Source organism: Oncorhynchus clarkii, chromosome 1 (assembly GCF_045791955.1).
Source record: "Oncorhynchus clarkii lewisi isolate Uvic-CL-2024 chromosome 1, UVic_Ocla_1.0, whole genome shotgun sequence".
In the NCBI taxonomy this organism is placed as follows: Eukaryota; Metazoa; Chordata; class Actinopteri; order Salmoniformes; family Salmonidae; genus Oncorhynchus; species Oncorhynchus clarkii.
Genome location: NC_092147.1, coordinates 42569250 through 42596563, shown reverse-complemented (window position 1 = coordinate 42596563; position 27314 = coordinate 42569250). Strand labels below are relative to the sequence as shown.

General features: G+C 44.0%; 1 protein-coding gene across 3 annotated transcripts in view; it reads right to left on the bottom strand.

The window, feature by feature from the left end:
- LOC139407249 (bicaudal D homolog 1a) overlaps positions 1-27314 on the bottom strand; it is a 94281-nt gene that overhangs the window by 9215 nt on the left and 57752 nt on the right. For all 3 annotated transcript variants that reach the window (XM_071150862.1, XM_071150880.1, XM_071150871.1), the window contains exons 2-4: positions 4755-4967; positions 1933-2085; positions 501-980 (exon numbers count right to left, since the gene is read on the bottom strand). In XM_071150862.1, the coding sequence (XP_071006963.1) occupies positions 501-980; positions 1933-2085; positions 4755-4967 (846 nt within the window). The remainder of the gene's footprint in view (positions 1-500; positions 981-1932; positions 2086-4754; positions 4968-27314) is intronic.

Here is a 27314-nt window from a genome sequence, read left to right as displayed (position 1 = left end):
TCAAAATGTCACCACCTTGTGATTGGTTGGCTGCTGCCTGCAGTAGTGTGATGAAAGAGGCAGGTTGTTCGGATGTCTAATCTGAAGGCTGACACTCCCATTCCCTAATGAAATGTGCTGTGGACAGAGGGGGTCGATAACCATGCCCTAACGCATTAGGTGTGCAGGCCAAATCACTGGTTTTGTCTCTCTAAGTAAACCACATTGATTTGCTCAGAGCAAATGAGGAAGGTGGTCGGATGGAAGGGATTAAAAGACTCCCTGGTAACAACAAAGACCTAGGTACAACCTCCCAAGGACATTCACGTAGTGTCACAACAATCACTCAGCCTGGTACAAGATCTGCTTGGGCTGTCTGGCCAACTCCTATGGTCATTTTTACCTGACAACGACTATAAGAGGTGGCAAGACAGCACAAACAGATCTGGGACCAGGCTAACAATCACTCAGACATAGTAGTGATAAGAACCCGCTATGTTTCAGCTAGAGTAGAGACCCACCTGAAGGAGCTGCTGTTTGAGTTTCTGTATCTCAGACAGGTTGAGCTCGCTGAAGAGGTCTGACACAGGACCGTGCAGCCCTTCCCCCTTCCTGGGCAGCCGGTAGTCGCCGTTCACCTTAACCAGTCCCAGGTGGCCGTTACAGTCGCTGTTGCTATCCTCATTCCCATTGGTGCCATTGGGCATGGCTGTACCATTACTCCCAACCTCTTCTGTGGCGAACTTGAGCCCGTCGACTGTGGCGGTGAGTGCCAGGTGGGCTCCGGCCCCATATACACTGTCACTGAGGGTGATGTGGTGGGCCAGCTCCTTCCTCAGGCTGTTCTTCTGCTCCCTCTCGATCTTCAGGGCATCCAGGGCCTCCTCTAGCTGGGACTGAGAGATGTCCTTCAGACGCAGAGCATCCTCCAGCTGGCTGTTCAGCAGCACAGTCTCCTCCTCCAGAACCTTGATCTCATGCTTCAGACCCTCATACTCCACCTGGGGGAGAGGGGGAGCAGGGGACAGACAGAGGACAGGAGGAAAAGGGACACACAGAGAACACACAGACAGAAAGGACACAGATAGAGAACACACAGACAGAAAGGACACAGATAGAAAACACACAGACAGAAAGGACACAGATAGAAAACACACAGACAGAAATGACACAGATAGAGAACACACAGATAGAGAACACAGACAGAAATTACACAGATAGAGAACACACAGACAGAAATGACACAGATATAGAATACACAGACAGAAAGAACACAGATGGATGACACACAGACAGAAAGGACACAGATGGATGACATACAGAGAGAAAGGACACAGATAGATGACACACAGACAAATGACACAGATGGATGACAAGGATAATAAGTCACATGCATTGTTAGTAGTTTTAAAGCCACAATCAGCAGGTCAAACACTAACCAATCGTTATCCCCACCCCCATTTCAGTAAAAAGCTGATGAATATGTAGCCACTCTCAAATTCATAGCCAGAGCTATGGATGCAATGATGATATCAACATACAGTTGTATCTATGTTTTGAGGCTATCTAGTGTTTGTTTTTATTTACTTTGTTAACAAACATTGTAGTAAAACAAGTTTATATTTAGTGTTCTGATGGGGTACGAGAGTTGAACTAAGCTCATGGGGCATTTCTAAGTTATATTCTTCAAGAATCAATGGGTACATATCATTCATTTATATGTCCAAAAGATGTAGCAACTGCAGATTGCCTCTTTAAGGTCAGACAATAAGGAACTTGGATGAGCTGAGTCAACATTTGAGTAACATCATTTGCTATGACTGTGTATGAGTCATTTTTAAGATGTATTGATGACTGTGCGAGGTAAACAATAACGGTAATGACTGAGAGACAGACGTGGCTGTCTGTACTGTGTGTGCACTAAACCATAACAGCAATGGTGTTGATGCTGACCTGGTTCTGTTTGAGTGTGGACACTAGTTTCTGGAGGGTGATGTTCTCCTCCTCCAGCTCGGTGTAGTCCTGTAGGAGACGGGCCTCTCTGAATTTACACTCCCTGATCTCCTCCCTCATCCGGCTCCGCTGCAACTCCAGCACCTCATTACTCTGGGAGTAGAGAGGAGCGAGGGAAGGAAAGTGAGGGCAAAGTCAGGTCCTAATCTGCAAACAGTTCAACACATCAAGTACATACTGTATAATCATTCACAAAACATGTTTAAATCACATAGAATCGTTTGACTTGTGTAGATCCACTGCTGGCCGCCAAACTACCGCATCTTTACTGGGTAGTTAAAACATGACGTAATTACTGTATATTAACTACAGTATGAACGTCTATGTGGCGAAACACGAACTAAAACAGTCTGGCATGTGTCAGCACTACTTTGTCTCTCTGTTGGCCCCATAGTACGTGAACCAGTGGCACTTTGCTGCATGTTCTGAAACTCCTGGATGCAGTAATAACAGATGCCTTTGTTCTGCTGGATCTATAAGTCCAGTCCAGATACCTGGCCTCTTGTCTCTCTTTAATGCACCAAATCTAAATAGGCCACGCACACGCACACAGTATCTCCTCTGATGTGTTGATGATAATCAGACTGAGACTCTGTCAAACAAATTGCCCCCCTTGAGTTTAAAAGCGAAGACTCAGCACTCTCATTTTCAGCAAGATCATTTCTCGCAGAGAACAGAGGCAGTAGCCATAGAGATCTGAACATGCTGTGGTGGATCAGATGATATATTAGGTGGGAGAAATTCTAGTAGTGACCCGAAAATGTCATAAATCTGGGGAATCGGTTACAAGTCGGGAAGATGAGCCTCAGCAGCGAAAGCTCCGCGTTTTCATGTGGATGTCAACGCCAAGATTCACACAAAAAGAAGAAAAGAAGACCACTTAGATATCAGAGCACTCTATCTCCTCTTGTTATCCCTTCCAGAAGACACCCACCCACCTCGAGACACACTATAGAGCATTGTAGCAAAGAGTTGCTACTCATCGCGATGCAGCACTTCCCCTGTTGCTACCTCGAGGCAACTTACGAGGAAGACAATAGAATGGCAAAAATAAATTTGGGAAAAACAGCTAACAAACAAACTCTGTGACATTACTGTTTATTGTATATGACCCCTGAGGGTTGCTAATGGACAGTGTTTTCTCATTACATATTCGTCACAACGCAGGGCATAAGGACTAAGTCCAGAGGGATTACTGGCCAATGATCTGCCAGCGAGGGTCTATAGAGGCTAGGGTCTATCAGAGGCTCCTCCACACCACCATAGGGGTCAGGTCAAGGCCAGCACACCGTCAAACACCGGCACAACACAGCCACAATGGTAAAGGACAACACTGTAGCCCATTCTACATCAGGGCCAGGATTAATTTCAATAATGCAGGTTAACAACTAGCGACAGGCCAGAGCTTATTTCATTTACAAACAGTATAATACACAGAGCCTACTATTAACCTAGTCTCTATCCTTTAGCCTCCGAGCCTAGAAAAACACTTTCTTCACTGCATTCCATTGGTTTTCCTAGATGCAAATACTGCTGAGACAGAAGCTGTTTGGAATCCACATGAAAGCAGCTGATTAGACGCAGTCAGAGACAAATGAAGCCCCTTGTGTAGCTGCAGCATCTGTCTCCCGCATAAAAAAAAAGACGGGCTTCTAATTGATATGCGCCGCACAGGCAAATGAGGTCTACACAGCAAGGCAACAGGCTAACCAACAGATCATCAAAGAGCCAAGGGCTGCCCTGGTCAGAGGAGGCAGAGACAGTGTATTGGCTTGATTAAACTAGGCACAGTAAAAATGGGAGGCTGAGGGGCCGGTCGTTTTAAAGAGCAACAGCCAGAATATCCTTTCGTCGGCTCTTCCTATTCATTAGGAGGCTTTTCATAGGGCAGTACCAATGGTTTCTGGCCCAATTACATGTGTAGCCTATGTAATCTTTCAATATGTTTTAGACTTTGGTTGATTGGTTAAATGATTTATAATCTTATACATCCGAGACAAATTATATTGGTCTTTTACAAAGATTTGAATCACATTAACTGGACTGACATTTTTTGACAAGCTTGGTATGACGAGTGAAGCGGAAATAAACATTAACTGTGCGACCCCAGAGGTCCCTGCCAACAGCGCGTGGAGCAGCTAATCTAACTAGTGAATGAACTGCTGCGGCTCCCAGGCTGGGAGGGTACAGTCTGCCCAGTCTGTGTGATGGGAGAGCAGCCCGGCTCACTCGGGGACGCACATGTGCCGAGCTCAGGGCATTTCTCTTATTCCCTAGCTTAGCACAGGATTTGCCTTCCACAATGGGGTCGTGGCCGCAGCAGCGTCTGACCCCGGACAGAACCCCTCTGCGACTGCAGACACGCACGTAACCCCCCCCACCTCACACACACAGGCATATACGCTTACGCACACATGCACACACACACACAAACACTCTGCGTGACCCCTTAACCCCTATTCAGAGTGGCCCTGTGACCGCTACTGTATCTAACATAGACTATAACACAAACAACACCACCAATAAAACAGATCAGCAGGGAAGAAATGAAGACAAGCAAGATGCACCTCATGTTAATCTACAAATCTAAATGTGGGACACTACAGTACCGACTGCAGGCTACATTGTGTACACAACATCACACTGTGGATTCACAGTAGCCCACAGTGGAAAAGTGAAACCATGTCCCAGCTCAAACTGTACTACAGCCTGATACTAGTCTGAGGTGTGAGTAAGTGACATCAGCGGTCAAAGGCCACTACTTCGCTGTTCTCCTGCAGCACGGCGTTGAGCCTCTCGCTCTCGTTGGACGCGTTGGACGCCACCGAGCGGCTCAGCTTCAGCTCAGTCTGCAACTCCAGCAGCCGGCCCATGTAGTAGGCCTCCTTAGATGCTGACTCCTGCAGCAGTGACTCCTCGTTGCTCTCGCCGTCCTCCGCCACTTTACGCTGGTTGGAGTAGGCCTGGCCAAACGCCTGGGGAGACAGAGAGGGAATAGATGAGAATAAAGATTAGATACAGTATTTGGTTAGAACGTAAATCGGTCTTGGAGAGGCAGAGGGTTAGCCGCGGTTAAGTGCCTTCCTCAAGGGCACAATGGTAGTGGTAGTAATGATCTGAAACCAGCAGCACTCAAGTAGCCAGTTCAGTCCAAACCTTTAATGGCAAAATATCTTATACACTTTGGATATGGTTATGGAGAAGACTATGTCCCCACCAGGGCCATTCTTATCACCTACAAAGCTCCAGGGTTGTCCCTCTTGGCATCAAGGGTATTGTGCGATGATATTTCAGCCCCTGTCTCAGATCAATAGACACAGTGTCCCCATTCTCCTGACACAGGTTTTCACACAGCGCTCCGAGCTGACTTGTCATGACAAAGGAATCCTGGCTTTATGCTTGATTGAGGTGATCACAGCAGTGATCAACAACAGCAGAAACCACTCAGCCAATGACCCCTGGATACCGGCCATGTTTGAAAGGTGGATCCTGTTCACACCTGTAAAGGCTACCTCTACAGCACCAGGGTTGCATTCATTAAGAACCAAACAGACTGAAATAGAGAGTGATTACGTGGCCTTGTCCAATAAGAAATGCTCAATTTTATTTACGTTGCATAGTCTACGATCTACAGGTAACTGCCAAAATAATGGAAACACTTGAGTAAATGAGGGATACAAAGTATATTGAAAGCAGGTGCTTCCACACCACACAGGTGTGGTTCCTGAGTTAATTAAGCAATAAACATCCCAGCATACTTAGGATAATGTATAGAAATGCTGGGCAGGCCATTATTTTGGCTACCTTGGCTATGCCCCCATAGGATGACAATGCCCCCATCCAAAGGGCACGAGTGGTCACTGAATGGTTTGATGAGTATGAAAACGATGTAAACCATATGCCATGGACGTCTGTCATCAGATCTCAACCCAATTGAACACTTATGGGAGATTCTGGAGCGGCGCCTGAGACAGCGTTTTCCACCACCACCAACATAACACCAAATGACGGAATCTTCTTGTGAATGAACGGTCCTGCATCCCTCCAATAGAGTTCCAGACACTTGAAGAATCTATGCCAAGGTGCATTGAAGCTGTTCTGGTGGCTCGTGGTGGTCCAACACCCTGTTAAGACACTTTATGTTGGTGTTTCCTTTATTCTAAGCAGTTACCTGCAGGTCCCATGAGATGCGAATGAACACTTTCTACCTATTTACATTATGGCTTATTATTCCCTCAGAATCCATGTAATGTAAGGTCAAGTGTAGAAGATTAGAGTATGAAATGAGATTAGATGAGATTGTACTTTTTGTCTACTTGCACAGAAATGTTGCTTTCCTACAGGCACGCGCACAGCTTCTGCGACACTCCTATAGGCTCACTGAATAGCACGCAACACCATATCCCCCAGCAGGTCTTAGCCAGAATGATGTCTACGATGGGAGTTAGTACCTGAAGAGGCCTCAATGAAGCGCTTACTCCGAGACAAGACACCATCGTTTAGGAGGTGCAGAGGAACTTTTAAACTGTGGTAAGACCGAATATATGTTATGGTTCTTTGAACGACTTGGTTATACATTCATTTATCATTTTTATTTATTCAGGGGATCATATTAATATGACTAAATGAGGCCTGAGTACATCATGAAAAGCAAAAAATAAATAAATCAGGCAACGTAGTAGATACTGTATTGTAGTAAACTATGCCCTGTGTGTGTGTGTTCAATTCACTTGAAGACAATTATAACATCACAATAAAGAAGCAAGTTAGAACATTTGAATGTGATAATACCACAATTGAATACAGGAACTCCAGCAGAATGTTTAAATGCAGAATATTGATAGGCACCAGTGTTGTTTTGGAACTGTTTTGGTGTTTGTTTTTTTTGGTGTTTGTTTTTTTTGTTTTCCAAAATGGTGGATAACATTTCCGAACCTATTTCAGAGGACATTGAAGTTGAATTTCAAAATACAAAAAACAAGGGTGACAATCAAACTGTATTCTTAACATTTATTCCCAAGGTTCATGGCTTATGGCTTTTTTGACTTGCGTTTTTTCTTTCTCTCTACAGTTTAACAGGATACTTCGGCGTCTGTATGTATGTTGTACTGGGAGCGCTGGCCATGCCAAATAGGGCTGTTAATCTCCCAGTACATTCAGCACCTGCCAGACCAAGAAAAATGCTGTCTGGTTGGTATGCAGAGCGTCGTGAAGGCACAGAGCTCTGATTTTCACCAAACTGTCAGAGAAGCAGAAGCCTCGGTGGCCAGACAACCCAGTAGAAAATCTACGACTTCTACGGAAGAGGAAGGCTGAATCTAAACATGAGATGGTACCCCCACGGGGCAGTGCAGGGTCTGACCTCAGAGGACCAGGAGGTGGCTGAGTTGACGGCAGCCGTGGCTCTCCTATGTCGGCCCGATTGATACTGTGAATAGACTGTGCCCATAATTAAATCAAAGGATAAGATCATTATTACAGTATTTTAATACATTTCAATTTAACTGTAAAATTGTGATTACTCTTTTTTTTAATTGAGATTTCTTCATGCGAAATGAATATGTATTTTTTCAAACATTTGTGTATTGTACATAAAAGTATAACATTTAGTTGTATTGCTAGGTGACAGTACTAGTTGTGCATGTCTGAGCGACAGAGGTCTGGACAGAGAGTTGGCTCCTCTCAGATGTAACAGTCTCAGTACCACACTCCCTCAAAACCATACCCAGTTGGACGATTCCCCCAGAGAGCTTGAGATACTCTCTCTGATTGGTCAATTAATAATTCAGGAACACTGTTTCCACCTCATCGTCATCATCTCTCCAACATCCCAGAAGAGGAATGAATAATTCATAAGATATAAGCCTTTATTACTTGTAGTCATACTACCTTAAATTAACTTATTTCTCAATGCACCATTTTTCTACCACACTTAATTACTAATTGATTTTTGAGTCAACATCACAACTCAAAGTGTTGAATAAGCAGCGTGCAGCATTTTGAGATGTATTTGTAGACAGGGGTCATTTATTATGGTTAAATCCCTTGTGCTCCAGTGCAGATCTTAATGCAGGGAGAGCGCAATAGAGCTTCATGCGGATGAAGTTAAAGCTCCCCAGCAAAAGTTGATGATTTAGCAATTAAGTTACCAGGTTTGACCAGCTGTCATGGTTTGTTGAGTTTGGCTATTCATGTGTGTGTGGAGGGGAATGTGCATATACTGTACAGTTCCTTCGGAAAGTATTCAGATACCTTGACTTTGTCCACATTTTATTACTTTACAGCCTTATTCTTAAATTGATTTAAAAGAAAGAAAAAAAAGTGAATACAGGTTTTTTGACATTTTTGCAAATGTATTAAAAATTAAAAACAGATATACCTTATTTACGTAAGTATTCAGACCCTTTGCTATGAGACTAGACATTGAGCTCTAGTGCATCCTGTTTCCAATGATCATCCTTGAGATGTTTCTACAACTTAATTGGAGTCCATCTGTGGTAAATTCAATTGATTGGACAGGAAAGGAACACACCTGTCTATATAAGGTCCCACAGTTACCAGTGCATGTCAGAGCAAAAACCAAGCCATGAGGTCGAAGAAATTGTCTTTAGAGCGCCGAGACGAGATTGTGTCGAGGCACAGATCTGGGGATTGGTACCAAAACATGTCTGCAGCATTGAATGTCCCCAAGAACACAGTGGCCTCCATCATTCTTAAATTAAAGAAGTTTGGAACCACCAAGACTCTTCATGTAGATGTGAGAACCTTCCAGAAGGACAACCATCTCTGCAGCACTCCACCAATCAGGCCTTTATGAGTGGCCAGACGGAAGCCACTCCTCAGTAAAAGGCACATGACAGCCCACTTGGAGTTTGCCAAAAGGCACCTAAATACTCTCAGACCATGAGAAACAAGATTCTCTGTCATGATGATGAAACCAAGATTGAACTCGTTGGCCTGAATGCCAAGCTTCACATCTGGAGGAAACCTGGCACCTTTCCTACGTGTAGCATGGTGGCAGCATCATGCTGTGGGCATGAGCATCATGCACATTTCTGAAAAACAGTTTTTGCTTTGTCACTATGAGGTATTGTGTGTAGATTGATAAAGGAAAAAAAAGGCTGTAACGTAACAAAATGTGGGAAAAGTCAAGGGGTCTGAATACTTTCTGAATGCACTGTATATCAGTACTTTTCTGCTCAGTACTGTGTGTGTGTGTGTGTGTGTGTGTGTGTGTGTGTTTGTGTGTGTGTGTGTGTGTGTGAGATAAGGAGGTTTAGCAGCAGAAGATGTATTCAACATTCATCCTTTCATTGACCGTTGACCACCTTCTGTGTCATACACACACACACACCGACAGCTGATCCCCATCCCGTCTCCACGGAAACACAACAGCACGTCACGGTGGGTGGCGGTACAGGCTGGACATGCACGTGTGGCCACACACAATGAACCTGCTCAGAGACGAGAGGACTCTTTCATAGACAGAGAGCTCAACCATTCATGACTACTGAATAACTCGATTGAAAAGCCTCGGTCACGGTCATCATGGTCAATCAACCACAAACTGTCCCATATGACACAGTGTCACCCAATCAATCTTTACTGTCAGCATCATGACGACACTGATCAACTGGCTCGTGGGACAGGAGAGGATCCCTACGTGACATTTAGAATGTGTTGTCAATTTGTTGCCATTGACACTGATTACAGTATAAGTCAGCTTTGTTTTCCCATCTGTTCACACCAATGATTATTTACACTAGATGACTGATAGGGGGCGCTGTGTTGAAGCCACCGCACCTCCATCTTGGCACTCTCCCACCATTGTAAAAAAAATAATTTGGAAGCTATAGAAATGCATTTATTAATGTCTACATTCGCTTTTGCCACGTTTATTATATTGTTGACATACTTTTAAAATTCTGTTATGTGAGGTAAACATACAAATAAAAAAATGTCCCTAAAGTATCGTTTTTAGAGATTAATAATGTTAATGTCACCAGTACAACAATAAATACTTCAATGCATGTAATTCTGTCCTTGAAACATTTCATTGAAATACTGAAGAATTCCATTCCTATTCAATGGCCAACACATAGCATCAGCAATCCAGGGTTTATATACATAATTGGTTCACACCTGTACCAACAGCATGTGAACAAAACCCAGCTTTGCACAGGTTCTAAATATTTCCTTCTATTTTTCCAGCGAATCACATTTGCACACACGCAGAGCATAATCAACCCATAATCCCACACACTTCTGTCTGGCCACCACAAAAACATCTCTCTCTCTCTCGCTCTCTTTCTCTCTGTGCGTAAGGAGTCTGTTTGTGTGCAAAAGTACGTAAGTAGCTAGTATAAAATGAATGGTTTTGTACAACAGACTATTTTAGCTGGGCCTCTGTCTGTTTCATTCAACCAGTATCATACACATTCTGGGTTGCAGACCGAGTAGTTTAATTGAATAGGGTTATGAACATTGAGAACATAATTTTCTCTCTCTCTCTCTCTCTCTCTCTCTCTCTCTCTCAAATTTGTTTCAGTGGTCCTTTGTGTCTCTTCTCCTCCCAGTGCAACACCACAGAGTGATTCTGTAAGTGATTAGGTGGTAGGCCCCCTAGCTCCTAGAACAAAAGCTGCAAGCTGGCATTGTTGCTTTTAGAGGAGGGCCTGTCAATATTCAGGCAGGAGGGCAAGGTTCTACAGGCCCCTCCAAAGTCCAGCTGGGTCCCTGGAGCAGGAGCCTGGCTGGCCCCCACTCCGAGGCCCCTCTCCCCCAGACCCCTCAGGCCCCTCTCCCCCTCTTCCGTCCCTGGAGGACAGAGGGAGGACAGACAGAACGGAGGCTGCCTGTGATTCAGAATCAGTGCTGCTCATCCATAGAGACAGGGGATCCTGGATGCATAATAGGAGAGGCAGATGGTTTTCAAACATCCCCCTTCAGAGGGAAGCTAGTCATTCTCAAAGCCTGCACTTTCCATCTGCTTCCTGTTATTTTCTGTTGAGATCATCACACTGTAACGCAGCTCAAACACATGGGACGAAAACATGTTCCGGCTCCCTGTCAAGAGGCACCCTCTTTGACGCCCGGTTGTGACGCACAACATGTCTATACTGTAACTGTATGTGACGTCGGCATAGCGACATCTTCTTGCTCTGTCACATCAAACATGGTGGATGTGAGGAGGTTTCAAGTTTAATTTCATATCCTGGGGTGAGAAAAATAAGGGGTTAACGAGCAGGGTCCAGTACGGTATACTGCATTACGGATTCCTAGCCTGAGGCCTTAATGTCTGGCCCGTCTGCAATAGAATCCACAAAGACCTTTCTATAGATATTCATCCCTCGGGCAAAGGATGAGGAGCAGACAGATCTCCAGGCGACATAGGCTGATGCACTGGTGTACGGTGCGTTGTGGCTGCTGTGCGACCCTGAAATCCTTCCCCCTGCAACAGATTCCGATTGGGAGGGGTGGGACAGCTATGGGACATTTTTAGACCCAGGGAGCTCCGCAGGGAGGAGACTGAACGACTTCTATATAACAGTGATTCATTTCCAACCTAACCTCCATGGTAGAGCCCTCTGTGACTTCCCTTCCGCTGTGATAGGATGCAACACACACTATAAAAACCAAGGCCTGTCAACAACCACCTCATTGCCTTGACTGGAAAAGCAACTTATAAACGTAACTACTTTTCCAGTGTCAGAGAGGTGAACTTGGTAGATTAAGGTCAAAGGTAGGTCGATTGATAGTGGATAGATCAGCGGACTATGTAGATGATTTAATCCAGATTTTTTTTGGACTCGCCTGTTTGGACTTCTAATCAATGAATCTGGTTTTAACTGGTTTTAACACTTGGAGGATTTATTAAAAAAATGACACCTAAAATATCCTTAATCAAATCACAGTGCCCATCCTCCACTCTTTTCCTCTTCTATCTGCCTTGTAGTCCCTGAACGATGGAGACTGGGGAAAATAAAAAATGTTTAGTGATGATTCCCGATACATTAACAGGAATTAGTCATGTAACCCTGACCGTATCGGTGAGCAGGGATGCTGTGCTTTACGGTACGGTAGATTGAAGCCAGTCTATAGAGTAGAGACAGACAGTGAGGCACTTTCCTGGCCAACAGGATATCATTGTAAAGCGTCAATCAGGCACGTTTTAGCAAAAATATATTCTCCAAATTAAATGAAGCTGATGTGAATACATTGCATTCAAAGGGGGGGGGGGATTAGTTTCACAATATTGATGCCTAGAGATAAGCATCAGAGATATGATGCATTAGTGAATATGAGATTGACGTATAGATATGATTCAATTGTATTCATGTCTGTCAGCCTCCCTCCCTCCCTCCCTCCCTCATTCTCTCTCTCCCTCCCTCGATCTCTCTCTCTTTCATTTTTTTTTATTTTACCTTTATTTATCCGGGGGAAACCCATTGAGTTTACAAGGGTTCCCTGCAGGTCATTCCATCCGATAGGGGCACAATAACTAAAAGCATTCTTCCCGGACTCTGTGGAGACTTGTGGAACCTCTAGAACCAGTCAGAACCAACCGTGTCTGATGGTGGGTGAGGTGAGGTGATAAAACGCAGTGCTGAGTGGTTTTAAAACAGAGGCTGCTGGGTGCATATAGATTATTTCAAGTACTGGGTGGAGCGATGCTTGAACAATCTTCCTCCTGTTTTAAAAAGTAAGGCAGGATTTATTCCTATAAAGGAAACCGATCTTAATTCTCAGCCTCTTTGTTCATTTATCAATGTGTGTTTTAAAAGACAGCTTATCATCAATCCAAATTCCTAAATATTTAGAATGAGGGACTTGCTCAATTTGGACTCCCTTCAAGGTGCAGATAGATACGCAGATCTTTAGGGTCAATTTTACAAAACCTGGAGAACAACACAAACTTGGTTTTATCAACATTTACCACTAATTTAAGATTGGCGAACGACTCTTGAATTGAATCAAAGCCAAGCTGAAGGTCGTTAACACAAAAAACGCTGGGCCTCAAGGGGCCCCCCTTCAGGCTGATGAGCGCTCCTTTTGACTGCAACATTCTAACAGTGTAATTAATACATTTCATATATGCCATCACAAAAATAACAATTTAGTTGTGTTTATGATGGTCTAAGCTAACATTATTTCAAATACTGTAGGCTATATGTAAAAATGCAAGTGTTCAATCAATTTTATTTGTGGAGTGCCATTGTTACAACTATGAAACAGAAAGTGTATGTGTTGGAACACGTAACAGCTTTTTTTTATAATGACGAAATACAGAAAATACCCCAAAATACCCCATCCACCAACAAGCATGGTCAGGAAGATGCGCGGTCAAATTATGAAAACATCAGAAGCCTAAACATCATTATAAGCACCAAGTGTGCTTGATAACTAGTGAATATTAGCACAAAAGCAATCATGGCATTATAATGAATATAAGTGTTGATATGACAGAATGGCGGTAACGCATCAAAATGGAGGAAACGCATGACTTCTCTGAAGCGATTCCGTGACATGGTTTTTCCAAAGAAAAGTATCCATTACATGTCTGACCAGAAGCTCTCCGTATACAGTGGGGCAAAAAAGTATTTAGTCAGCCACCAATTGTGCAAGTTCTCCCACTTAAAAAGATGAGAGAGGCCTGTAATTTTCATCATAGGTACACGTCAACTATGACAGACAAAATGAGAAAAAAAATCCAGAAAATCACATTGTAGGGTTTTTAATGAATTTCTTTGCAAACAATGATCCCAAACACACCGCACGGGCAACGAAAGAGTGGCTTCGTAAGAAGCATTTCAAGGTCCTGGAGTGGCCTAGCCAGTCTCCAGATCTCAACCCCATAGAAAATCTTTGGAGGGAGTTAAAAGTCCGTGTTGCCCAGCAACAGCCCCAAAAATATCACTGCTCTAGAGGAGATCTGCATGGAGGAATGGGCCAAAATACCAGCAACAGTGTGTGAAAACCTTACAGAAAACGTTTGACCTCTGTCATTGCCAACAAAGGGTATATAACAAAGTATTGAGATACACTTTTGTTATTGACCAAATACTTATTTTCCACCAAAATTTGCAAATAAATTCATAAAAAATCCTACAATGTGATTTTCTGGATTTTTTTTCTCATTTTGTCTGTCATAGTTGAAGTGTACCTATGATGAAAATTACAGGCCTCTCTCATCTTTTTAAGTGGGAGAACTTGCACAATTGGTGGCTGACTAAATACTTTTTTGCCCCACTGTACATGCTATTTCCACCAAATGCTCCATGGACATACAGGATTAAAACGCTTCCCGCTCATCAACAGACAGATCCCAGGTAGTGTCTCCATGTTCCGTGGGCGCCTTAAAGCCAATTTATGCTTGATCCCAAAATGTGGTCGGAGGCTTCGTATGTGTGACGCAATTGCGGAGCCTCCAGAGGCATGCAGAGGCCAAATCAAGCTCCGTACTGCATCGCCGTGCACCTCTCAAATTTCGTAACAATGCAGAGGGCTCCCTGGCTCCGCATTGACATGACTGGTCGACGGTAGGTGGGGGCGGTACATCCTGTATAAACACAACCTCACTTCATTGACAACTTCCTTCACAATAGCTCGGCTCTGCTGCGCTAAGCGCAATAAGTATGAAAGCCCTGACGTATGCGGAGGCTGCATTGCAGTAAATGCTGTCTGGCCACTTCAGATGTCAGATTGACCATGCAGTATAGTCCCTGAATGCTGTGGCATGTCCATGTCACACAAGCAACGAAAGCTGTCGAGTGCATTAATGTTGTCGTTTTTTGCTTGAGATGTAGGGCCTGCTCTTTCAGTGATGCCATTTTTTTGTGCAGATAACTCGGCCCGTAGCATTGGCACCGGCTTGTTCTATCTAAATGGTGCCATCCCTTCCTCTCTCCTGTCTCTGCTTCATTCGGTAGTGGCCGGGCACCTGCTCGGTGCGCACCATTCTGGCTTTTTTGTGATTAGGCTTCGAAGATGTAGCGTATTCAGGCTGAGAAGAATAATCATCAGAGATGTCATGAATATTTTCTTCACCCACCATCTGAGACATTTTCATTCAGATCTCGTAGCAGTGCTAACGCAGCATGTGCATCCATTCGTCTTGGTCTTCTTGCCATCGTAAATTATACACGCTCTCACTGTGTATTCCTAGTAGGCGAAAGTAGACTGATAAAACTGATTGGATTTGGTGGACTGATATAGGGTACATACCATTTTGAGATTATAATTAGAATATACCAATACAATAAAATGGCCCGCCCTGTTCTTCATTCACAATGAGTGATTACATAATTATGCATCGTTCACTTCCCCTCGCTCATCAACCCACCCATTCTCCCTCTTTCTCCCCACCATACTTTACTTCATTTATTTAATCTGTTATACTTGTGAAATTCGTTTTGGTGAAGTTCAGGTTCAGTTGAGGCAATTATTGGGGTGATTATCAACTAGGCACCACACATTCCACTGAAGGAGTGGAGCAGGCCCTACTGTCAGGAGAAGGAGCGGAGCAGGCCCTACTGTCAGGAGAAGGAGCGGAGCAGGCCCTACTGTCAGGAGAAGGAGCGGAGCTTGCCCTACTGTCAGGAGAAGGAGCGGAGCAGGCCCTACTGTCAGGAGAAGGAGCGGAGCAGGCCCTACTGTCAGTAGAAGGAGCGGAGCAGGCCCTACTGTCAGGAGAAGGAGCGGAGCAGGCCCTACTGTCAGGAGAAGGAGCGGAGCAGGCCCTACTGTCAGGAGAAGGAGCGGAGCAGGCCCTACTGTCAGGAGAAAGAGCGGAGCTTGCCCTACTGTCAGGAGAAGGAGCGGAGCAGGCCCTACTGTCAGGAGAAGGAGCGGAGCAGGCCCTACTGTCAGGAGAAGGAGCGGAGCAGGCCCTACTGTCAGGAGAAGGAGCGGAGCAGGCCCTACTGTCAGGAGAAGGAGCGGAGGAGGTCCTACTGTCAGGAGAAGGAGCGGAGCAGGCCCTACTGTCAGGAGAAGGAGCGGAGCAGGTCCTACTGTCAGGAGAAGGAGGGGCAATGGGGGAAAACCATACAATAAATGACATGCCCTCATAAACTGGTTATAACTCCAGTTCTGTTTGTGATATCAAGATTTTAACAACAGCAGTGTGTTATATAGACTAATTTAGGACAGAGGGGGGCATGACTTTAAATATGGCAAAATAATACATGAATACATTCATGAGCAGTCAAAATTACTGCTTTAGCGGTTCTAGTGTTAATGGCCTGCTGCACTGAGGGTGCACAGAATAAATAATAATGTGTCATCCGCATAGATATGTAGGCCCCAGTTACTGTTATTCAGAGACAAACCAACATTATTAGTGAACAGTAAAGGGCCTAGTATTGAGCCTTGTGGCACTCCTTTAGAATGAACTCCATCAGCAGCTATACATTGACTTCTGTCATGCAGGTAAAGTTTTAACCAGCTGCAGGCCGATTGGTCTAGACCAATTTCGCATCCGTAGCAGGAGTGCATGATCAACCGTATCGAATGCTTCCGACAGATAAATATAAAAGGGCAGCACAGTGCTGTTTCCTGTCTAGTCTAACTATGTCATTTTTGACTAGAGAAGCAGCCAAGATGGTGCTGTGACCTGGCCTAAAGCCTGCCTGGTGAGCATTGAGAATACAATTTCTATCTAAAAAGGACCGCAGCTGAGAATTTACCAAGAGCTCTAATATTTCTGCTAAACATGAAAGATTTGAGATTGGTTGATAATTATGAATTATCTCTATGTTCTAATCCCCCTCTCTCTCTCCCTTCTTAGCCTCCATCTGTCTAACTACCTCCTCTTTACCCCCCCCTCCTTCTCTTCTCTATCCCCCCTTCTGTCACCCATCCACCCCTATCTCTCTCTCTCTCTCTCTCTCTCTCTCTCTCTGTTAATGGAATTTGTATTTTTAAATGAATGATTAGAATATTCCACCATGAAACCATATAATTGTATGAAATTGATTAGGATCATAAAATTATTATTAATGATGTATGTAGTTTTAGTCAGTAACATTATAATACATAATAATAATACAGTTTTAGTCAGAATTAGGGTAAAACAATATATCTGTACAATATATCTTTATAGTATCTTAAACACAGACTGTCTGAGCAAAATTCGGTGCCGACCTTGGCTGGGGGCCACTGAGAGATTTTGGAGAGGGCAGGGAGTATTTCGCACGGCATCCCTAATCTTGGGGGAGGACAGGGAGTTCTTCTCACTGTCTCCATAATCTATGTCGGCTGGGTAGGGAGACAGACAGTATGTGCGTAGGATACCTTCTGTTTGTGTGTGAAAGTATGTGCGTAAGGAGTCTGTTTGTGTGCAAAAGTATGTGCGTAAGGAGCTAGTATAAAATGAATGGTTTTGTACTATTTCATTCAACCAGTATCATACAAATTCTGGGTTGCAGACATAGTAGCTTAATTGAATTGGATTATGAACATTGAGAACATAATTCTCTCTCTCTCTCTCTCTCTCTCTCTCTCTCTCTCTCTCTCTCTCTCTCTCTCTCTCTCTCTCTCTCTCTCTCTCTCTCTCTCTCTCTCTCTCTCTCTCTCTCTCTCTCTCTCTCTCTCTCTCTCTCTCTCTCTCTCTCTCTCTCTCTCTCTCTCTCTCTCTCTCTCTCTCTCTCTCTCTCTCTCTCTCTCTCTCTCTCTCTCTCTCTCTCTCTTCACATACTGCCCCAACAGATCCACAGATGAAGGCAATCTCAATCGCACTCCATACCGCCCTTTTCTCACCTGGACAAATGGAACACCTATGGGGAATGCTATTCATTGACTACAGCTCAGTATTCAACACCATAGTGCCCACAAAGCTCATCACTAAGATAAGGACCCTGGGATTAAACACCTCCCTCTGCAACTGGATCCTGGACTTCCTGACGGGCCGCCCCACGTAGTAAGGGTAGGCAACACATCTGCCATGCTGATCCTCAACACAGGACCCCTCAGGGGTGTGTGCTTAGTCTTCCCTGTACTCCCTGTTCACCCACGACTGCGTGGCCAAACACGATTCCAACATCATCATTAAGTTTGCTGACGACACAACGGTGGCAGGCCTGATCACAGACAACGATGAGACAGCCTATAGGGAGGAGGTCAGAGACCTGGCAGTGTGATGCCAGGACAAGAACCTCTCCCTCAATGTGAGCAAGACAAAGGAGCTGATCGTGGACTACAGGAAAAGGAGGGCCAAGCACGCCCACATTCACATCGACGGGGCTGTAGTGGAGCGGGTCGAGAGTTTCAAGTTCCTTTGTGTCCACATCACCAACAAACTATCATGGTCCAAACACACTAAGAAAGTCATGAAGAGGACACAACAACGCCTTTTCTCCCTCAGGAGACTGAAGAGATTTGGCATGGGTCCCCAGATCCTCAAAAAGTTCTACAGCTGCACCATCAAGAACATCCTGACCGGTTGTATCACCACCTGGTATGGCAACTGCTCGGCATCCGACCGTAAGGCACTACAGAGGGTAGTGTGTATGGCACTGGGGCCAAGCTTCCTGCCATCCAGGACCTATATACTAGGCGGTGTCAGAGGAAGGGCCAAACAATTGTCAAAGACTCTAGTCACCTAAGTTATAGACTGTTCTCTCTGCTACCACACGGCAAGAGGTACCGGAGCGCCAAGTCTAGGACCAAAAGGCTCATTAACAGCTTCTACCCCCAAAGCCATAAGACTGCTAAATATATTTGCATATATTTTTTACTTGAGTGTATTTAGTAAGTATTTTCTTAACTTGTTGGTTAAGGGCTTGTAATAGCATTTCATCTGTTGTATTCAGAGCATGTGACAAATACAATTTGATTTGTTCCATTGCAGTATATTAGCATTCAAGTACCTGAAAAGCTCTTGTAAGTGATCGTATCACTCAGTGGAAAGAGGGCCAATTAATTATGCAGTAGTATTAATCATCCAAGATAAAGTAAGACAGTGTGCTGTATATTGTCTATTAGGTTTAACCAACAATATTATAAATTATATTTATTATATTAATATAAAATATTTGTTCCCTCAGACTTTAGTGCTCTGCCAGGCTGCCAGGCTGAATAAATCCCATAAATAAACAGCGAACGTGTACTCAGGCAGCGTTAGTCAGCGGGCAGCGTGGGATACATTAACCTCCAGTCAGTCACAAACAGGAAATAAATTAACATGCAGGATGTCGCATTTTCTCACTCATACTATTGGACCAAAATGAGTACAAACAAAAGCCTTGGGAAGAGGCATAGTACTTGATGCATTGAGTTCTGAGGTGTTTGAATTCAGCTATAGAAAACACTGTCTAGGATTTCTAGGTATTTAACATGTACACATGCATCATTACGCAACCAACAGCAGACTTTCCAGACCAACAACATACAGTGCCTTGCGAAAGTATTCGGCCCCCTTGAACTTTGCGACCTTTTGCCACATTTCAGGCTTCAAACATAAAGATATAAAACTGTATTTTTTGTGAAGAATCAACAACAAGTGGGACACAATCATGAAGTGGAACGACATTTATTGGATATTTCAAACTTTTTTAACAAATCAAAAACTGAAAAATTGGGCGTGCAAAATTATTCAGCCCCCTTAAGTTAATACTTTGTACCGCCACCTTTTGCTGCGATTACAGCTGTAAGTCGCTTGGGGTATGTCTCTATCAGTTTTGCACATCGAGAGACTGACATTTTTTCCCATTCCTCCTTGCAAAACAGCTCGAGCTCAGTGAGGTTGGATGGAGAGCATTTGTGAACAGCAGTTTTCAGTTCTTTCCACAGATTCTCGATTGGATTCAGGTCTGGACTTTGACTTGGCCATTCTAACACCTGGATATGTTTATTTTTGAACCATTCCATTGTAGATTTTGCTTTATGTTTTGGATCATTGTCTTGTTGGAAGACAAATCTCCGTCCCAGTCTCAGGTCTTTTGCAGACTCCGTCAGGTTTTCTTCCAGAATGGTCCTGTATTTGGCTCCATCCATCTTCCCATCAATTTTAACCATCTTCCCTGTCCCTGCTGAAGAAAAGCAGGCCCAAACCATGATGCTGCCACCACCATGTTTGACAGTGGGGATGGTGTGTTCAGCTGTGTTGCTTTTACGCCAAACATAACGTTTTGCATTGTTGCCAAAAAGTTCAATTTTGGTTTCATCTGACCAGAGCACCTTCTTCCACATGTTTGGTGTGTCTCCCAGGTGGCTTGTGGCAAACTTTAAACGACACTTTTTATGGATATCTTTAAGAAATGGCTTTCTTCTTGCCACTCTTCCATAAAGGCCAGATTTGTGCAATATATGACTGATTGTTGTCCTATGGACAGAGTCTCCCACCTCAGCTGTAGATCTCTGAAGTTCATCCAGAGTGATCATGGGCTTCTTGGCTGCATCTCTGATCAGTCTTCTCCTTATATGAGCTGAAAGTTTAGAGGGGCGGCCAGGTCTTGGTAGATTTGCAGTGGTCTGATACTCCTTCCATTTCAATATTATCGCTTGCACAGTGCTCCTTGGGATGTTTAAAGCTTGGGAAATCTTTTTGTATCCAAATCCGGCTTTAAACTTCTTCACAACAGTATCTCGGACCTGCCTGGTGTGTTCCTTGTTCTTCATGACGCTCTCTGCGCTTTTAACGGACCTCTGAGACTATCACAGTGCAGGTGCATTTATACGGAGACTTGATTACACACAGGTGGATTGTATTTATCATCATTAGTCATTTAGGTCAACATTGGATCATTCAGAGATCCTCACTGAACTTCTGGAGAGAGTTTGCTGCACTGAAAGTAAAGGGGCTGAATAATTTTGCACGCCCAATTTTTCAGTTTTTGATTTGTTAAAAAAGTTTGAAATATCCAATAAATGTCGTTCCACTTCATGATTGTGTCCCACTTGTTGTTGATTCTTCACAAAAAAATACAGTTTTATATCTTTATGTTTGAAGCCTGAAATGTGGCAAAAGGTCGCAAAGTTCAAGGGGGCCGAATACTTTCGCAAGGCACTGTATATCTATGCCTATAGACACAAGGGCATTCTATGTCCCCTTGTGCCCAACAAGTGAGGAGCTTTCAGCATTCAGCCTCCTAAAACAGCAAAACACATAACGCATGATTAGGCTCTCCTCTGCTCTGCCCAACCAACACTACAGCTGCTGTACTGAGGTGTGTGTGTGTGTGTGTGTGTGTGTGTGTGTGTGTGTGTGTGTGTGTGTGTGTGTGTGTGTGTGTGTGTGTGTTATTGTGTGTGGAGAATTGACCAAAATCTCCATCTCCAATCAGCGAGGATGTTAATTACAAGGCTGAGAGCAGAGGCATGTTACTGCTGCAACACTTAAACCCCTTTGTCCCATTTTCCAGGCACACTGAAAGATGTTACTGATTCACACACACACACACACACACACACACACACACACACACACACACACACACACACACACACACACACACACACACACACAAACACACACACACACACACTTTAACCCTTTCACGTGTGAGTTCCTAATATCTCTAACGGTCGCACTAACCTGAGTTTTTTATGCGTGATGTCAGAATGCCCTCACTGTTCCAAAATGTGATTGTTATGCAACAGGACAGTGAACCCGTGCTGCCCTCAAACCAAGGCATGCTGCCTGCTAATTATCTATAGATCAAATCATATGTAAACTGTCACATGCAACAAATACAACAGCATCGTAAAAGAGGGGGGCGCAATGTAGACCTTACAGTGAAATGCTTACTTACAAGCCCTTAACCAACAATGCAGTTTTAAGAAAAAATAATAATAATAACAATAGGGAGGCTATATACAGGGGGTACCGAAACAGAGTCAATGTGTGGGGGCATCGGTTAGTCGAGGTAACATGTACATGTAGGTAGAGTTATTAAAGTGACTATGCATAGATAATAAACAGAGAGTAGCAGCAGCGTAAAAGAGGTGGGGGGGCAATGCAAATAGTCTGGGTAGCCATTTGATTAGATGTTCAGGAGTCTTGGGGGTAGAAGTTGTTTAGAAGCCTCTTGGACCTAGACTTGGCGCTCCAGTACAGCTTTCCGTGCGGTAGCAGAGAGAACAGTCTATGAATAGGGTGGCTGGAGTCGTTGACAATTTTTAAAGCCTTCCTCTGACACCACCTGGTATAGAGGTCCTGGATGGCAGGAAGCTTGGCCCCAGTGAAGTACTGGGCCGTACGCACTACCCTCTGTAGTGCCTTGCGGTCGGAGGCCAAGCAATTGCCATACCAGGCAATGATGCAACCCACCAGGATGCTCTCGATGGTGCAGCTGTAGAATAGGTTTTGTCGTGCCCTATTCACGGCTGTCTTGGTGTGCTTGGACCATGTTAGTTTGTTGGTGATGTGGACGCCAAGGAACTTGAAGCTCTCAACCTGCTCCACCACAGCCCCGTCGATGAGAATGGGGGCATGCTCGGTCCTCCTTTTACTGTAGTTCATCTCCTTTGTCTTGATCACGTTGAGGGAGGGGTTGTTGTCCTGGCACCACACAGTCAGGTCTCTGACCTCCCCTTGTCATCAGCAAACTTAATGATGGTGTTGGGGTCGTGCCTGGCCGTGCAGTCATGAGTGAACAGGGAGTACAGGAGGGAACTGAGTACGCACCACTGATGGGCCCCTGTGTTGAGTATCAGCGTGGTGGATGTGTTGTTTCCTACCCTTACCACCTGGGGGCAGCCCTTCAAAGCACTATGTGGATGCAGACGTGAGTGCTACGGGTCGGAAGTCATTTAGGCAGGTTACCTTAGTGTTCTTGGGCACAGGGACTATGGTAGTCTGCTTGAAACATGTTGGTATTACAGACTCAGACAGGGAGAGGTTGAAAATGTCAGTGAAGACACTTGCCAGTTGGTCAGCGCACGCTCAGAGTACACATTTTCCTGAGTACACATGCTGGTAATCCGTCTGGCCCTGCGGCCTTGTGAATGTTGACCTGCTTAAAGGTTTTACTCACATCGGCTGAGGAAAGCATAATCACACAGACGTCTGGAACAGCTGATGCTCTCATGCATGTTTCAGTGTTACCTGCCTCGAAGCAAGCATAGAAGTAGTTTAGCTCGTCTGGTAGGCTCGGCTGTGCTTCCCTTTGTAGTCTGTAATAGTTTGCAAGCCCTGTCACATCCTATGAGAGTCGGAGCCAGTGTAGTATGATTCGACCTTAGTCTTTTACTGACGCTTTGCCTGTTTGATAGTTCATCGGAGGGCATAGCGGGATTTCTTATAAAGAGTCCCGCTCCTTGAAAGCGGCAGCTCTACCCTTTAGCTCATTGCGGATGTTGCCTGTAATCCATGGCTTCTGGTTGGGGTATGTATGTACCGTCACTGTGGGGACGATGTCATCGATGCACTTATTTTTGAAGCTAGTGTACTCCTCAATGCCATCGGAAGAATCCCGGAACATATTCTAGTCTGTGCTAGCAAAACGGTCCTGTAGCTTAGCATCTGCTTCTTCTGACCACTTTTTTATTGATCTAGTCACTGGTGCTTCCTGCTTTAATTTTTGCTTGTAAGCAGGAATCGAGAGGATATAATTATGGTCAGATTTGCCAAATGGAGGGAGAGGGAGAGCTTTGTACACGTCTCTGTGTGTTGAGTAAAGGTGGTCTAGAGTTTATTCCCTCTGGTTGCACATTTAAAATGCTGGCAGAAATGAGGTAAAATGGATTTAAGTTTCCCTTCATTAATGTCCCCGGCCACTAGGAGTGCCGCCTCTGGATGAGCGTTTTCCTGTTTGCTTAGGGCCGTATACAGCTCATTGAGTGTGGTCTTAGGGCCAGCAACGGTTTGTGGTGGTAAATAGACAGCTACAAAGAAGATAGATGAAAACTGTCTAGGTAAATAGTGTGGTCCACAGCTTACCATGAGATACTCTTCCCAGGCGAGGAAAATCTAGAGACTTCCTTAGATGTCGTGCACCAGCTGATGTTTAGAAATATACATAGACCGCCACTCCTTGTCTTACCAGAGGCTGCTGTTCTATCCTGCTGATACAGTGTATAACCCGCCATCTGTATGTTATTCATGTCGTCGTTCAGCCACAACTTGGTGACACATAAGATATTACAGTTGTCCTGTTGGTAGGCTATACATGCTTGTAGTTCATCCACTTTGTTATCGAGCGATTGTACGTTGACCAATAGTACCAATGGCAAAGGCAGATTAGCCACTCGGCGCCGGATCCTCGTCGCCGAATTATTATTGCATTATTACACTATCGTTATAGTTTCTGCATATCATGTTGCGGTTTATACTGTAACACACCGTATGTACTGTATGTATAGAGCATAATGTATTTACTGTTTTATTCACGTATTTCACGTACTGGTGACAAATCATACATTCCGGAACTTGCATAGACCGTAATGGACACACATGGTGCAAAATACTTTCTGGAAGGTTGTACTGATTATGATAAGCTAATGCTAAGCTAAATGCCAGCTGTGTGTGGCGCCATATTTGTTGACGTCATACAATAGATTCTAGTTGTCAAGTAAACGTCTGTCAGACCAAAGATGTTATATGGTTCACTCGACTGACTCCTTACTCAGGGTTGCTAGCTCAGACCCCCCCTTTTCAAGGGGTTTTATTTTTATTTAGCTTATAAACTTCCTGTGTTTGCCCCCATTTAATGATAAATAGTAATATTTCCTGAATCATATCCCCCCATGATACCTTACTCCATTTCTATTCCCCATGGACTTGAAATCCCCCACAAATGAGAAGAACCCCCCTCACAAACCCCTCTAAAATGGTTTCAACCATCTCTGGCAACCCTGTTTAGCTTTTGCACTATAGTTAGGCTAGGCAGTAGGCTTGTATTTGGGGTGATTACTTTTTATTTGTTTTGTGATTTGTCAAAAACTATAAACAACTTGTTAAGTCGTGTGCTCCGGTTATTGTATACACTGTAATAAGTACATCAAAGATTTGTAACATGCAGAAAAATATTTTTCAGGGAATGGGCACAGCCATCTTTATATGCCTTTTAAAGTGAATGGCATTCTAGTATTAGGGAGTTTTCGTTTGTCAAACATAACCAAACATGCTTAGCTGACACGCATCTCTTTCTAAACAATATTACATTTCCCCCTTGTGCTCACCAGAGATGTGGTACATTGTCTAGTTGTTATGCTGCTAACTTAGGTTTTGTTTTTTGTCAGCGCAACCTGTTATTTAGACTGGTGTTATGTACACCTCATGGAGGAGGGAACACAACACCCTGCTACATCATCTCCCCGTGGAGTGAAAAAAGTATGTGATCGTAGGTGCGGGGATGGACAACAGAGGCAGAGAAAAATACAGTTTACAGGGAAATTATTATTCCTTAACACGGTAATGTGGGGAAAAGGGGCTGGACGGAACCAAAGCAAAGAAAGTTACATTTAAGGAGTTCCCTCTCCTACCTTACCTGCCTTCCCACTTCTTACCTAACCTTTAGCACCATCTGGCACGCTAAGCAAAATACAGGGGCTGTTCCGCCCAGGTCTTACCTAGTGTGCATAGACAGACTAAATACTACAGATTATGTACGCCCGCAGGCCTCTTGCCTAAACACTCCCAAGGTGCGTTCCCTTTCCCCCCCTGGGAACAAATGAAACAGAATAATTTAAGTGAACAATTTCAATAACCAAAAACACTAAGTTCTGTTGTCATACACATACCTCTGAAGGCGCGGCTACAAAATAATATTAACAAAACTTTCACTAACCAACACAAGACATTACAAAAAAGCTCTCCTCCCTCTGACAAAGGAACACTGGCTTTTATCAAGCTGCAGTATAAGTTGGTAATGGAAGAGACAGCTGTTTCCCCTGACGAGAGGGAGGAGTCAGAGCTCCAATCAGCAATGGGGCCGACCAATCAGCTGCTTTAGGATTCCAGGAAGCCATTTCCTGAAATACACACACATACAAACCCACAACAACACAGAAACTGGGGAACGTAACACTGGTTGATGGAATGAGTTTGGCTGCGGATGTGTTCCGTGTGATGCTTAGATGATGAAGTTCGCATTTATCTTTTACAATAAAAGGTGAAATTGAGGAATACATTTGTGAAGACATTTACTTCCCATCACTACAAAACATTATTTAGATGCTTTTCAGACAAGAATGCTGTTCAGATGCGTTTGTTGCATCATACATTCTGTTGGTACTGTTGGAATCACATATTTGTACGCTGCAGAGACAACTCAACAATGATCACACACATGTGATCGTACGCGACAAAGGGTTAAAGGCCCTATGCTCTTTTGAGACCCCTCTTTCAAAGTCACTGAGATCTCTTCTTCTGGCCATGTTAGCCAAAATATTGGGCAACTGGGCATTTTTATACATGACCCTTAGCATGATGAGATGTTAATAGGCTGTATACTGTATACGGGGCGGCAGGGTAGCCTAGTGGTTAGAGAGTTGGACTAGTTACCGAAAGGTTGCAAGTTCAAATCCCCGAGCTGAAAAGGTACAAATCTGTCGTTCTGCCCCTGAACAGGCAGTTAACCCACTGTTCCTAGGCCGTCATTGAAAATAAGAATTTGTTCTTAACTGACTTGCCTAGTTAAATAAAACAAATATACCGGGGTGTTTGGAAAAAGCCACGGGATGTTTTTCCAATACCATTGAAACAATTTATTTGAATATTTGTAGTTATTTTGTAAGTAAATACCTGAGGTCATCTTGTGCAACACATTAGAACATTGCGTTCTTCATTTCACCTGACACATTATTATGTAGATTACAGTAGTCCCCAGTCAAGTGTCATGTGGTGTTTGTTTACAAGCACACAATGACGAGAGACCGGAGACTTGTGAGTCACTCACTGTCGTGCAGCACGCGCCAGGTGATCTAATTACAGTATGGAATTCACAAATAAATGTTTGCCAGCTAACTATAACTATTAAGTTAACTGTCTAAAATGTGCTAAATGCTTTGCAGTTGTGCATTTTGTTTGCTAATTTAGTAGCTAGTTAGCTATCTAGCTAAATGGCTAGCTTCTTCCAAAATCAAGCATTCGCTTGGTAACAGCAGAGAATCCCCTCTTAGATCAAGAGCCCTGCTGGCTAATATTTGTTTTGTGCGTGCAGCAAACTGTGAGTAGAATGTTTTTGTTATTTGTATAGTTTAGGTCAGAAACTGTATAAAATGTTCGCAATGTGCTCATTAGCATTTAGAAAGCATTCTCTATGAGAATTCCTTAGTACTTGTTAGCATTTTGTTCGGATTCTGGTAAGTTAATTTTTTATTTTTTAAATAGCACCCTTTGTGTGCACTACCAATAATACCGTATATCCCGGGATGGCACA